Source organism: Labrus bergylta, chromosome 8 (assembly GCF_963930695.1).
Source record: "Labrus bergylta chromosome 8, fLabBer1.1, whole genome shotgun sequence".
NCBI lineage: Eukaryota > Metazoa > Chordata > Actinopteri > Labriformes > Labridae > Labrus > Labrus bergylta.
In genome coordinates, this window is record NC_089202.1 from 32,750,770 (window position 1) to 32,766,390 (window position 15,621).

Below are 15,621 nucleotides of genomic sequence, written 5' to 3' on the forward strand. Positions count from 1 at the left end.
GTTATCGGTCCCAGTTGTGGAACCGGGGGTCGTACCATGGGCAGCAGGGTTTTTGTTTTGTCTTGTGTGTTTGTTTGTTTGTTTATTTGTTATTGCTTATTTATATACTAGTGTTATTATTTAAGTGGGATGGTTTACATACCCGTGACTGGTTTGTCTGATTGTTTTGTTTTTGTTTTTATAGTATGCTTTACGTATGTCTTTTCATTTTGTCACACTGGTGATTTACTTTTGGAAAAATAAAGTACAAAAAAAAAAGAGACGGTTCTCCCCAGCCCCCATCCTGGTACAGCCTGATCCCTCTCGCCAGTTCGTTGTGGAGGTGGACGCATTGGATATTGGCGTGGGAGCTGTCCTGTCACAAAGAGCTGCAGGTGATGACAAATTACACCCCTGTGCTTTCTTTTCCAAGAAACTATCACCGACGGAGAGGAATTACGATGTTGGCAACAGGGAGTTGCTGGCTGTCAAACTGGCCCTGGAGGAATGAAGACATTGGCTGGAGGGAGCTGCGACACCTTTCACGGTATGGACTGACCACAAAAAGCTTAGGGTTAGGGTTAGGGTTAGGGTTACTCTCACCAATCCCGGTGGGCTTTGTTTTTTGGCCGGTTTAAGTTTACCCTCACTTACCGGCCCGGAAGTAAGAATGTAAAGCCTGACGCTCTCTCCAGACAATTTCAGGATGACATTAATAGAGCTGCAGTCTCAGACACTAGCCTTCCTTCGTCATGCCTGGTAGGCTCGTTAACCTGGGATATTGAATCCCTGGTTAGGACCGCCCTCATCACTAACCCTGATCCCGGTGGGGGTCCCGCGGATCGTTTGTTTGTACCTGTTTCTGTCCGTCCTCACGTACTTCAGTGGTGTCACGCATCACGGTTTGCCTGCCAACCTTCTGGTGGCCCGCCATGACGGCAGACACCCGTGAGTATGTCAAGGCCTGTACAGTCTGTGCCCGAGGAAAGGCTTCTCATCGCCTGCCAGCTGGCCTCCTCCGTCCTCTCCCAGTGCCTGGCCGCCCGTGGTCTCATATAGCTTTGGATTTTGTGACGGGACCTACCACCTTCCCAAGGTAACGACACATTATTAACTATTGTGGATCGTTTTTCCAAGGCAGTGCACTTCGTGGCCCTTCCTAAACTGCCCTCTGCTGCTGAAACTGAGGATCTGGTGGTGAACCATGTTTTCCGCATCCATGGCATCCCCTTGGATATCGTGTCGGACAGGGGTCCCCAGTTCACCTCTCACGTCTGGAGGGAGTTTTGTCGGGCACTGGGAGCGACTGTAAGCCTGTCATCGGGTCACCACCCCCAGACCAATGGACAAACTGAGAGGGCTAATCAGGATTTAGAGGCGGCGCTGAGGTGTGTCTGTGCCCGTAATCCAGCCTCTTGGAGCACACAGCTCACCTGGGTGGAATATTCCCAGAGCTCATTGACCTCTGCGGCTACAGGTATGACACCATTCGAAGCATCGTTGGGTTATTTACCACCTCTCTTCCCAGTCCAGGAGGTCGATATCGCCGTACCTTCGGTTCAGCACAACCTGCGCAGGATCCGCAGAGTCTGGAGGGAGACCAGAGCTGCGCTCCTGCGAACCCGTGAACAGAATCAGAGGTTGGCTGACCGGCAGCAGAGACCTGCTCCTGTGTATAGACCGGGATTCATCCAACCTTCCACGTCTCTCAATTTAAGCCAGTGTCTGCAAGCACTCTGTGCCCTCCTTCCGTCGCCCCTCCACCGCCCCGGCTCATTGATGGGCACCCTGCTTATACGGTCAGGCGGATACTGGACGTTCGCTGCAGGGGGCGTGGTTACCAATACCTCGCCGACTGGGAGGGTTACGGGCCTGAGGAGAGGAGCTGGATCGCCCGGGGGCTCATTCTGGACAAAGCACTCCTCAGGGAGTTTTATCAGAGAAACCATGACAAGCCAGGTAGACCACCTGGAGGTGGTCGTTGAGGGGGCGGTACTGTCATGATTCACATCATGGCAGCCCTCCCTTCCCTTTTTGTGGTGTTGTTTGTCATTCCCTGTCTGTTTAATCCTCATGTGTCTCTCCCCTGTCTGTGTGAGTTTGGTGGGTTCATGTTCTCAGGCGGCGCCAGGTGCAGCTAGTTGGTCATCAGGATCTCGACTACAAAGACTTCCTTCTGCTTCACCTCGGTGCCAGATTGTTTCACCAGCTCGCGTGGTTTGTACTCTCTTGGCTTCTCTGGATGACTAGTTCTCGTGTTATAGCTTGTGTAGCTCACCTGGTTTTTCTTCTCTGCCTTGCGCCAGATCGCTGTTCGTGTTTTGCTTCACCTCACCTGTGCTTTTTGGACACCACACTGGGATCACGGACACTGCCACTTGGAACCTCGCACTACCCCTCCCCCTTGAACTTTTGGAGTCACGTTTTGGAAATAAATCTTTTTGTAAACTTTATCCTGCCTGTCTGAGTCGTGCTTTTGGGTCCAGAATTTGTGCTAACCGTAACACTTAATTTAATTTTACAAAAGATTTGAAGTAAAACCGACTTGTGATTCAGTGCAATGGGCTTAACATAATAAGTGTAATAATTATGCAAAGCAATTGACATTACAAAAGATTTTAAGTTAAATCAACTTGGCGTTTAATTTGTTGTGCTTAAAAACTTAAGTTAAATTCACTCAAGTTTTCATTATACATTGCTTACATTCCTTAAATTTTTAAAGTAAATTCAACTCATCCGGGCTTACAGTGTACAAAGTTCATTTTGAAATAAACAGCGAGTGCATCAAAGAACTCTGTCACCAATACATCCAGGTAAGGTTATGCAATACAGTGATTACTGTACTATACATAGTGTGTTTGCAGTAAACTACTCTATAAACCTGGAGTACAGCAGGACATACAGTAGGTCTACAGCAAAGCATTTACACACACTGTGTCTGATTACTGTCAGAGAGTCATGGAGATAGAGGCCAATCAAGTCCCACATGAAATGATCTACATTGATGAGGCTGGCTACAACTTGGCAAAAAGGCGTCGGCGTGGAAGAAACATAATTTGCAAAAGGGCCACAGTAACCGTCCTGGGCCAGAGAGGAGCCAACATCACCATGTGCGCCGCAATCTCCAAAAATGGTACACTCCTGCATAAATGTGAGATTGGCCCCTGACCACCTTCTCCTGTTTTTAGACGACCTGCACAAAAGACTGGTGGCAGAGGCAGAAAGGGGACAGGTGGGAGACCACTTTCCAATAAATGTGGTATTCCACCATTCCTGTGCAGTCATAGCCGGGTTTGATACCCATACGAGGACGATGTCCCTTTTCCTTGCCACTTACTCTCCTTTCCTCAACCCCATTGAGGAGTTTTTCTCAGCCTGGAGATGGAAGGTTTTTGAGCGTCGCCCACAGGACCAAATGTCCCTCCTGGATGCAATGGATGCTGCATGTCAAGACATCACAGCTGAACACTGCCAGGGGTGGATAAGGCATGCCAGAAGATTCTTCCCAAGATGCCTTGCCAGAGAAGATATCAGGTTTGATGTGGATGAGAACGTGACCAAATGCAGAAGACCGGGCAGATTAGAAGAGGACTTTTTTTTCTTTCTTTATTCTTCTGTGGCTTTTTCTGTTTGTATATTTTGTATTTTCACATCCAATATTACAATATATGGCAGCTATACTGTATATTTTTGTTATCTTGCAGTAATGTCCTGTTGCAGATAAAGCCTTTACTGTAGCAATTCTGTCTCTGTCTTCTTTTTTTCATAAACAGTACATTTACTCTGAAATGGGTCATTCCTTTTTTGTATTACATTTCTGCAGCCAAAGAAACAAAATGCATGCATTTACTAAACCCAACAAAACAAAACGTAAAGAAAATGCAGTGCTAAACACAATCTATGATCAAATATGTCTATTGTATAAGGGCAGATCTGACACATAAAATAATGTAGTTCCTGTAATTCCATCTGATGTTTTTATGACATTGTGCTGTGATTACATGTTTATGTTGGAAGAGGACATGTGTTGGTGTTTTGGAAGAATGATTTTATTTTGAGACATGTTTGCAGTGTTTTGGTGGACATGGTGTAGTGTGTGAGTGTATTATTTTATTTTGAAAATGAGTGTTGGACTTTAGTTTACAATGTGTGATTTTGAGCATGAAATTAACCGTTTTGCCATTTGGGTGTTGTAGGTGTGTTGGTGCGTTAAGAGTTCAGGAAAGTTGTTAAAGTATTAGTGTGTGTGTGTGTGTGTGTGTGTGTGTGTGTGTGTGTGTGTGTGTGTGTGTGTGTGTGTCCTCAGTGAAGTGTGTGTGTGTGTGTGTGTGTGTGTGTGTGTGTGTGTGTGTGTGTGTGTGTCCTCAGTGAAGTGTGTGTGTGTGTGTGTGTGTGTGTGTGTGTGTGTGTGTGTGTGTGTCCTCAGTGAAGTGTGTGTGTGTGTGTGTGTGTGTGTGTGTGTGTGTGTGTGTGTGTGTGTGTCCTCAGTGAAGTGTGTGTGTGTGTGTGTGTGTGTGTGTGTGTGTGTGTGTGTGTGTGTGTGTGTGTGTGTGTGTCCTCAGTGAAGTGTGTGTGTGTGTGTGTGTGTGTGTGTGTGTGTGTGTGTGTGTGTGTGTGTGTGTGTGTGTGTGTGTGTGTGTGTCCTCAGTGAAGTGTGTGTGTGTGTGTGTGTGTGTGTGTGTGTGTGTGTGTGTGTGTGTGTGTGTGTGTGTGTGTCTGTCCTCAGTGAAGTGTGTGTGTGTGTGTGTGTGTGTGTGTGTGTGTGTGTGTGTGTGTGTTCTCAGTGAAGTGTGTCAGTCTCTGCAGAAACTTCCAGCTGCAGCAGTCAGTTCAGTTTCTGTTCAGTCTGACTGAGGGAGGTTTTTGTACGACGCTTTTTCACTGTGTGAACACAGCCTGACTGCTGATGACATGAAAACTCTGACAGTAGTAAACTGCTGCATCTTCAGTCTGGACTCCACTGATGGTCAGAGTGAAGGCAGAGTTTGATCCACTGCCTGAAAAACGATCTGGAATCCCTGATGCTCGATAGCTAGCACTGTATATAAGCAGTTTAGGAGTTCCTCCATCTTTCTGTTGGTACCAGGCTAAACGGTGGTTACTGTTATAGACATGAACATTCTGACTGGTCCTACATGAGATGGAGACGGAGGCTCCCAGAGCAGAGGTCAATGCTGCAGGCTGAGTCACTGTGACCTGTCCTCTGGACTCTGAGGATACAGACACAAAAACAGAAAGCAGCATCAGGGTTTAGTGGGCTTCATTTCAGAGGGACGGATGTTCATAGAGGAGAGGAGTTTGATTCTCTGGACTTTACCTGTGAAGCAGCAGCAGAGGAGGAGAGTCCAGATGAGGACGCACATCAAAGTCATGTTTTTGATGATGAGGACGAGGATTTCTGTTGTGATGAAGGACAGCTGTCAGTCATCCAGTGTTCAACTGTCAGGACTATAAAGTCTCCCAGAGCACTGGAGCATGGTGCTGCTGATGCAAAGTGGCTCTCTATGGAAATGTTCTGACTGACTCCAACAGGGATCACTCTCATTACTCTGTTTATCAATCAATCAATTAATTATACAATTCATTAGAAAACTTTCAAAACAACTTTAATATGATTTCATGTTCATGCTTCTAGAAACATTTATCCTGATATAAATCAGGAGTTGTAATTAATAATATTCTTGAGAAAATGATTTAAAAATATTTAAATATCTCAAAGAAAGACATTCTTTAATCTGTTATAATCTTTTTAGATTCTGTTTTCATTTGGTCTCAGAGGTCTTGCAGGCAGAGACTCATTGAGGTGTCTGTGTTTGTGTCAGAGTCAGAGAGCCGTGTGTCTCTACAGCGAGAGGTTTTTGTACGACGACTCCATCAGTTTGTATCACTGTGGCTCACGTTCGGTGGAGGAACCAGACTGGATATTGGAAGTAAGTCACATATTCAGCTTTTCATTCAATCAGTAAGTTATTCTGGTGTCTTTTGTCTTTATATTCAAGCCTGGAGGAAAAGAAAATACTGACCTTTAACTTTTAAATCGTTTGTTTTAGAAAGAATAAAGACAACATTTGACTTTAAAGGATTTCAGTTTAAAACAGAAACACAGACTGAATTTAAATGAAGGTAAAATGTTTGAAGCCAGAGTTTTTATTTGTTGGGAAATAGATGATTTTCACTCTCATGGTAAGGTGACATGTGGAGTTGTGGTAGTTTGAGTTCAGTGTGTTAAAGTCAGAGAGCCGTGTGTCTCTACAGTGAGAGGTTTTTGTACGGCCGCTCAATGACTTTGTACCACTGTGGTGGACTTTTGGTGGAGGAACCAGACTGGATGTTGGAAGTAAGTTTCTGTATGAATATTAAACCTAATGTTAAAATACAGATTTTTATATTTGATCCACATAAATCACACTTTGACAACCTCAAAGACAGCTGCTAAATAATGTTCTATTCATGAGGTTTTTCTAACAATCGATATGGACGCCTTAATGACTGAAACAACTGAATGAAAATCATCAAATCAGCTTTCTTTACTGAAAATGTTAATGACCAGGATTTTAAATTGTCTAGTGGTTTATGTTTATCAAAACAAAAGAGAGGAAAACATCTAAATGAATGTGTTTTAGCTCAAAGAAATATTTTAAATCTGTTAAATAAAGCGTGATATCATCAGCATAAAGAGATATCAAATCAGTGCTACTACAATTCAAACACTGACAAAACTACAAAGTAGATTTATTTACATGTTATTTATATGTATGTCTAATATATATCTTCATGTGTTTGTGTTCAGCAGCTGTCTCTCTGTTTATTTGTCATCGTTAAACTCTAACTCTAATGAACTCTTATCATGTTTTTATCGGTCCTGCTTTACCGTGATGGTTCACTCAGGACAGTTTGATTTCTGTCACACTGAAACATAAACAAGTTGATGTTTAACAAAGAGAGGTGTTTTAAATGTTTTCCTCAGATTCATTTTCTGACAACTCTTTAAGGTATTTTTCTGATACCTTATTTTTCTGATTAGAATTCATTTGAAGAACATTTGATTGTGTTCAGTTGATTCTGTTTTAGTTTGTTTTACCTACAAACTGTTTTAAAAATGTGTTGCAAAGTTTTTGGATTATTTTGATGGGGAATGTTTGTAATGTTTTAAATTGGATTCAGATGTAGTTTAAATATATTTCAGGTCATTCTGTGTGATTCTCTCTCTGTGTGCTGATGTACATGAGAGGCTTCTTAAAGGGAAGTGAAACAATGTGTGAGTGAGTGACCGGTGGAGCAGAAAGAAACATCTGACAGAAACTCCTAAAAAAGGAAAATCAACTCTCAGACATTAAAGGTGTCCTATAGGGTGTGGTGTTTGATTGACAGCTGTGTGCTCCCTGTCCTCTAATCTGATTGGTGTCTCCTATAGGTGATGTGCGTCCCACCCTGACGGTGCTGCCCCCCTCCAATGAGGAGCTGGAGCAGGGGAAGGCCACGCTCATGTGCCTGGCCAACAAGGGCTTCCCCTCAGGCTGGAGTCTGGCCTGGAAGGTGGACGGCAGCAGCAGCAGCAGCTGGGAGGAGAGCAGGAGCCCTGCGGTGCTGGAGAAGGACGCTCTCTACAGCTGGAGCAGCACCCTGAGGCTCTCTGCAGACCAGTGGAGGAAGGTGGGCTCTGTGACCTGTGAGGCCACCCAGGGCGCCCAGGCTCCAGTCTCAGAGAGTCTGAGTAGAGACCAGTGTTCCCAGTAATGACTCACTGGGACTCTGCTGCTGGTTTTACTGTGATACTGCTCTCACTGTGCACCTTTCTCTCTCTCTTTATTTCATGTTTCTAAAGAATAAATATTAGCTTGTTGCTTCATATGTGTGTGTATTGTTTCCTGATAATCTGTTCATTAAATCAATGAGAAATACACTTTTTGTCTTTTTGTCTTTTTTTCAAAGTTGTTAAAACGACTTTTCTTTTCTTTTATCACAAACTGTCTTAAGATACTTCATCATAATGGAGCCAGTGACTACATTAAGAAATGTAGTTTCTCCATGATAACTTTACAAAGGACGAGTAAAAAGACATCATGATGAGACATAAACACTGTTTTTAAACTCAGACTGAGCTCCTCAATATGTTTGATGAGCGTCATCAGTGATCACAGAACTTCAAACGATATCATTTTTCATCATTTATATAAATATTTATATAAATTCCCAAATGACAGTAAACTTGTTTTGTGCTTTATTCTCTCTACAATAGTCGGTAATAATGAACAAAACCCATGATAGCCAGCATGACTAGCTGAGACCAGAGTGCTCAGAGACCAAGATAAGATCAAGACCAAGGCAGGACAAGAAGGAGACAAGACCAGGACAAGAAGGAGACAAGACCAGGACAAGAAGGAGACAAGACCAGGACAAGAAGGAGACCAGACCAGGACAATGAATTTCACTGAAAAATCATCAACTTGTGTGCAGCTGGCGTGACACTCACTCAGACTGTAACACCAGGAAGGTTGCAGCCGTAACTGGGGGATAAAAGTCAAACTACAAATGAATTGAAGTTAATCGTTGTTTCAAAAAGGGGCTTTTCCTTCCTACCACAATCAATTAAGGAACAGGACTACCACAAAACCATCACCATCTCCTCACCTCTGGCAGCCTGGTGGAAAACCCATAATATCACCAAGTCATCACTAGCACCATGTAGATACACCCCAGTATGGCACAATCCAGACCTCCAGCTACACAACACCCCCATCCACTTTCCATCATGGCAACAAAAGGAAATCACTCACCTCCATCTCCTTAAAACAACCAATTTATATCATTCAGTACATTCATCCAGAAATACGGGTTGGGAGGGACCAGTTCCTCTGATATCAACAATTTAAAAATTAATACAACCAACAACAATCTACAACCTTCTCAATCAAGTGAAAAAATCTAATCTAACCCGCCCAGTCTGTATCCTGCTGGGGCTGTCAGCTGCTGTTGGGGGCCGTGGGTCGGGTGGAGGGGGCCTCTTGCCTGACCCCCCGATGTCCCTGTGAGATCCCTCTTTTTAGTTCTTCTTAAATATTGCATGAGTGTGTATGAATGTATATGTATGTGTGTATACCTATGTGCATGTATGTATGGATATATATATTTTCCTCTTTGTTTCTATGATGGTCACATTAACACTATACCTTTAATTTGATTGTTTTATCATTTTTCTTCATACATATATATATTTTAGATTCATTCTTAGATTGTTTTCTCTTTACTTCCCACCTGACTTCTGACCTTGATGAATGAACTGCAACTCACACCAGATCTAAAAATCTCATAGCTTTCTATTACCCTCCATCAACATAGAAAAGTTCAGAAGTCACCATATCTCATTTCAATCTATGGCCTGTGTGATTGTTGTGTTGTGTCTTTTCTAATGTTTCACTGTTTTGACTTGTTTCTGTTTTCTTGTTAGTTTGGTTATTGGTTTTTGTTTTTGCTGTTATTTCTATGTGCAAATATTTGTAGGTTTGTTTTTTTGTCCTCGTTATCACCAATAAAAAAATGTTATTTAAAAGAAAAATGTTATTACACATAATCCTCTGCTTGTAAAGAGTGTGTATTGTTTAAGTGCGTTTACAATGAGGTTTATAATCCAAAACAAATATGAGGGCTGATTGATTTTTAAGGTCTTTATCATGTCTGAGCTGCTTCAGTGAAGTGTGTCAGTCTCTGCAGAAACTTCCAGCTGCAGCAGTCAGTTCAGTTTCTGTTCAGTCTGACTGAGGGAGGTTTTTGTACGACGCTTTTTCACTGTGTGAACACATACTGACTGTTGATGACATGAAAACTCTGACAGTAGTAAACTGCTGCATCTTCAGTCTGGACTCCACTGATGGTCAGAGTGAAGGCAGAGTTTGATCCACTGCCTGAAAAACGATCTGGAATCCCTGATGCTCGAGTGCTAGCTAAGTAAATGAGGAGTTTAGGAGTTCCTCCATCTTTCTGTTGGTACCAGGCTAAATGGTTGCTACCATGAACATTCTGACTGGTTCTACATGAGATGGAGACGGAGGCTCCCAGAGCAGAGCTCACTGCTGCAGGCTGAGTCACTGTGACCTGTCCTCTGGACTCTGAGGATACAGAGACAAAAAAAGAAAGCAGCATCAGGGTTTAGTGGGCTTCATTTCAGAGGGACGGATGTTCATAGAGGAGAGGAGTTTGATTCTCTGGACTTTACCTGTGAAGCAGCAGCAGAGGAGGAGAGTCCAGATGAGGACGCACATCAAAGTCATGTTTTTGATGATGAGGATGAGGATTTCTGTTGTGACGAAGGACAGCTGTCAGTCATCCAGTGTTCAACTGTCAGGACTATAAAGTCTCCCAGAGCACTGGAGCATGGTGCTGCTGATGCAAAGTGGCTCTCTATGGAAATGTTCTGAGAAAATGGCTGATTTTGAGTTGATAATATCACAATGTTCTGAAAACAAATTTGAATATGAGAAGTTTTTACTTAATTAGAAACCAACTGCAGAGCATCATCAGCATACAAGGTCATTGTGAGGTTTTATTATAGTTCCAATATCTGTTTTACTAATTTGTTCATGACCACAAAGACAAATGACTGATTCTACTTCACTTCTCATTCACTGTACTCATCGTTGATTTGAGATAAGTCCTCCACCTGCTGTTTAGACATCCTGCAAAAATACTTTCTTGTAAGGATGTGCTAAAAGTTTGTTATGTCACTTCTAAAGAGAGTTATATTGCCCTCAATCAATGCAAATAACAGGAATAAGACAAATACAACAGAAAGGTATCAAGAGAAAGTTAAAGCTATAAAACAATACAATGAAGGATTTTTTTTTTAAAAAGTCAACAAGATGGAAACAATATAAAAATAATGAAGTGGGAGATGACATCACATCACAGGCACTAACAGAATGAAAAAGAAAAGAAATGGATAAAAAATCTTTAAAAGGTGAAATCCTATAAAAGCAATTCTATAAAAGTGAGTTTTAAGAAGTGATTTAAAAGATGTCACCAAATCTGCTCGCCTTATCTCCTCAGGCAGGTCGTTTCAAAGTCGAGGGGTCCTGATCGCAAAAGGCTCAGTCTCCTTTAGATTTGAGCCTCAACTTTGGAACGATCAGAAGGGCGCCACCTGAGGATCTGAGGTCACGAGATGGTTTGTAGTGGGTTAACATTTCGCCAATGTAATTGGGGCAAGACCAAGACGAGCTTTAAAAGTGAGAAGTAAAATCTTAAAATCAGTTCTAAAAGAGACAGGTAGCCAGTGAAGGGAAGCGAGGACAGGAGTTATGTGATGTCATCTTTTAAAACCAATAAGAAGCCTAGCTGCTGCGTTCCAGTTGGAAAGGGAGAGTGATTCACGAGTTGTACCAGAGAGAAGGGAGCTGCAATAGTCCGGACGAGAAAAGATTAGTGAGGGAATAACTTTTTCCAGGTCATCAGGTGGGAGAATTGATTTGATTTTTGAAATGGTTCTGATGTGGATGAAACAGGACTGGATGACCTTCTTGATGTGTTGTTCGAAGGTGAGGTCTGAATCAAAAATTCACTCCTAAATTTCTTGCAGAGGGTGTGATGTTAGCAGAGAGGGGATCGAGGGAACTTTCGATCTGACTGATGTTTGGGTGTGGATAATTGAAGACTATGATTTCTGAATTTGACTCATCTGATTGTAAAAAAAAACTTTGGGCCATCCAACATTTAATATCCCTGAGACAGTTAAAAACAGCAACTAGGCTTTCTTGGTCACCAGGCCTCAGCTGAACGTATATCTGTGTGTCGTCCGCAAAGCACTGAAAAGAAAGGTTATGGCCATGAATAATTTTGCCAAGTGGGAGCATATGAATGGAAAATAAGAGAGGACCTAAAATTGAACCTAGTGGGACACCACAGGTGGAGGATGAGTGAAGGTTTTATCTAAAAGATAGGAATAAAGGCAAACTAAGTGCAGTGCCCTTGACACCAATCCAGGACTCGAGTCGTTCAATTAAAACGGCATAATCTACTGTGTCGAATGCTGCGCTCAAATCTAAAAGAATTAAAATAGCAAGGAACATAGTTTAATGATTTATTTTGTCTTTCTGTTGTTTCAGGTCATGTTAGACACTTGATGACATGTTTTAAGAGTTTTAGATCATGTTTAGATCTTTAAAGGGGTATGTAGAGATATATTTGGACCAACTTTGATATTACTATGACAGAGAGTGTGTGTGTGTGTGTGTGTGTGTGTGTGTGTGTGTGTGTGTGTGTGTCCTCAGTGAAGTGTGTGTGTGTGTGTGTGTGTGTGTGTGTGTGTGTGTGTGTGTGTCCTCAGTGAAGTGTGTCAGTCTCTGCAGAAACTTCCAGCTGCAGCAGTCAGTTCAGTTTCTGTTCAGTCTGACTGAGGGAGGTTTTTGTACGACGCTTTTTCACTGTGTGAACACACCTCCACTGTGATAACTCTGACAGTAGTAAACTGCTGCATCTTCAGTTTGGACTCCACTGATGGTCAGAGTGAAGGCAGAGTTTGATCCACTGCCTGAAAAACGATCTGGAATCCCTGATGCTCGAGTGCTAGCATAGTAAATGAGGAGTTTAGGAGTTCCTCCATCTTTCTGTTGGTACCAGGCTAAAAGGTGGTATGGGCTGCTATAATAAACATTCTGACTGGTTCTACATGAGATGGAGACGGAGGCTCCCAGAGCAGAGCTCACTGCTGCAGGCTGAGTCACTGTGACCTGTCCTCTGGACTCTGAGGATACAGAGACAAAAACAGAAAACAGCATCAGGGTTTAGTGGGCTTCATTTCAGAGGGACGGATGTTCATAGAGGAGAGGAGTTTGATTCTCTGGACTTTACCTGTGAAGCAGCAGCAGAGGAGGAGAGTCCAGATGAGGACGCACATCAAAGTCATGTTTTTGATGATGAGGACGAGGATTTCTGTTGTGATGAAGGACAGCTGTCAGTCATCCAGTGTTCAACTGTCAGGACTATAAAGTCTCCCAGAGCACTGGAGCATGGTGCTGCTGATGCAAAGTGGCTCTCTATGGAAATGTTCTGAGAAAATGGCTGATTTTTAGCTGATTCAAAATGTGTTGAAAACTAATTTGAATATGAGAAGTTTTAATTTTTTATATGGTTTCAGGTCATGCTTGACATAATCTTAAAAGGTTGTGACAATTTTTTGTTTTTAAGGGATCTGCAGGGGTTAATATGGACCAACTGTGATGGTACAAAGGCCCAGTATGTGTTCTTTATATAGTCCAAAATATTATTATTATTATTATTATTCACAATCTCTATGTCCATGGATGGTCACGTGTTTGGGAGGAGTGGGAGGTTAATTGTGAGCCAGTAAAGATGGACGTAAATATGAATGTGTCGCTAAAGGTTTAATGACTTTAGAAATTCCTTCTTTATTTTCTCATTTTAATAAGATGTTTTTCTTTGTAGTAACAACGTTCTCATATATATGAACTATACTGGAATAATACTGGAACGATGCAGCTTATCAGAGAGATGAAGAAATGATCAGAAAGTCATCTAGAAGAATTTTTCCCATTTGAATGATGAAGTATGATATCATCAGCATATAGAATCTTTAACGTTTTAGTACAGCATTATGACCTCAACATATGAAACAACTGATGTTTCTTTGATGAACATAGTCCACTCACAATCATGTCATGTGTTTAGTTTAGCTAAAGACTACACATTATGCTCTGAATGTTTAGAACAGGAGCATGATGTTTGAAAACCTCCAAATATAATCTGTAAAAAAGTATGAATCTATTTGAAGTGTTTTTAACGTTTGGGTCCCTTTATGAACGTGTTCACTTTGCAGCTTATCTACAGTGAATGTAATTTGTTTAGACTTATATTCTTAATGCTCTTTTCAAACAAACTTATCAATAAACACAGTTATACTATAAACTGTTCTCTGTTTTATGGAGCTAGTTAGCAGACAATCTTGTAAAGTGCGTCTGTTACTATGCAGCTGTTCAGTCAGATCAGTTCCTCTTCAGCTGACGGAGGTTTTTGTATGACGTTGTATCACTGTGTGAACGGGTAGCTGTTACCCTGCTGACAATAATAATCTCCTGAATCTTCAGTCTGGACTCCACTAACAGTCAGAGTGAAGTCAGTTCCAGATCCACTTCCACTAAAACGAGTAGAAACTCCAGACTGACGGTTTGTAGAATAATAAATCAGGAGTTTAGGAGCTTCTCCAGGTTTCTGAAGATACCAGTGGAGGTCAGCACCAACACTTGTGCTGGTTTGACATTTGATAGAGACAGTCTGTCCTAGAACAACAGACTGAGATCCAGGAGTCTGAGTCAGGAGGATGTCTCCTGATGAACCTGAAGAAACATGAAAAAAGAGGAGAAGGTTATTGAAACAGACGGAGAAAGATGAACAACATCCAAACAGAATCTTTGCTTTTTTAACTTTAGAGAAATGGTGGAAAAAAGGTAAATGCTGCTTCTTTAAGTTTTTCTCCATAACAGTGATTATTGTAGTGAACCTGGCCTCACCCTGAACAAGGAGCCCAAAGGTGACCAGGTGTAGAATCAATGACATCATCATCATCATCGTATGTCAGCGTCTCTGAAAGGCCTCAAACAGCCGCTGATCGACACCGGCCTCTTAACGTCCGAGAGCAGAGAGGGAGGACAGATATGCAAACACACAGAGTCAGTCAACTGAAGCGAAATATGTAAATCTACCTCAAGCAAACTATACAAAAAATATGAATTTAAAATTAAAAGAGTTTGTCAAGCTTGATGAGGAATTTTCTCCTCAGTGGATGATTTTAAATATCAGAGTTTATAACAATACATAACAATACATGTAATGATCAATGCAGTATGATAAAAGATAAATATAATATTAAAAAACACACGAGGTTATCAATAAAAAACCTTTTGAAAAAAACTGTCTTGTAAGATGTCGTCAGTATCACTTTTTATAAAGAAAATATGTGCATTGTTTTATTAGTGATAACCTCAAAATTAAAAAGAATTATGAAAAAAGAAAACATGATATTTTGCATTTTTATTGCCAGACTTGTAAAAATAAGTATCGTGATCCGTATCTTTGAATGTGTTCTTAGAGAAACTGCTGCAGCTTCTTGTTACTCAGTCATGCTCAGCACAGTAAGACTTTCACATGTGTATCTTGAGAACTGAAACTGTCTGTTTCCACGGATCAGCAGTGATGCATTTCTGTTGCCATGGTTACTCAGTTTCACCCGGACGAGAGGAGGACCAGCAGGACCGGCAGCTTTGACTAAACGTTTTCTAGTTTATTTTTCTTTATCTTAATGTGGCTCAGTTACTGTCAGTCCAACAAGTGTTAACAAACTAACAAATAAAAGTGAAACAAGTAAACAAATAAAGAAGAAGGAACAACACTGTTACATTTAACACAAAGTGCACATTGAAAAAGGAATTGAGTAGCTCTCTCATAAATGTAGGCCTATATATTCACTCCAAACTGCTTCTTTGTCATGATCTCAGCTGTGCCTCTTCTTCATTGTTTCTGTGTGGTGTGTTGCTGTTTCCCTGTTTGTGTCATTCAATAAGTAACTATAACCATCTCATGTTTCTGTGTCCTAGAATTACTCAACCTGACAGTATACATGCCTTTGACATACTC

The 15,621-nt window shown here is 41.6% G+C and overlaps 1 long non-coding RNA gene and 2 gene segments (V, D, J or C); 2 read left to right on the forward strand and 1 right to left on the reverse strand.

Annotated features, from left to right (window-relative positions):
- The window catches only part of LOC136179782 (Ig kappa chain V region Mem5-like), an 80,382-nt gene extending 72,500 nt beyond the window's left edge, over positions 1–7,882 (forward strand). The window contains 2 exon segments of the V gene segment in view: positions 5,874–5,909; positions 7,394–7,882. Coding sequence covers positions 5,874–5,909; positions 7,394–7,716 — 359 coding nt within the window.
- The window catches only part of LOC136179783 (Ig kappa chain V region Mem5-like), a 76,963-nt gene extending 62,351 nt beyond the window's left edge, over positions 1–14,612 (reverse strand). Inside the window, 2 exon segments of the V gene segment in view lie at positions 14,024–14,324; positions 14,499–14,612. Coding sequence covers positions 14,024–14,324; positions 14,499–14,556 — 359 coding nt within the window.
- Positions 1,693–2,432, forward strand: LOC136179786 (uncharacterized). The gene is made up of 2 exons (XR_010666748.1): positions 1,693–2,196; positions 2,286–2,432. It is a non-coding gene; the product is annotated as an uncharacterized lncRNA (long non-coding RNA).
- Positions 14,613–15,621: the final 1,009 nt, after the last annotated feature.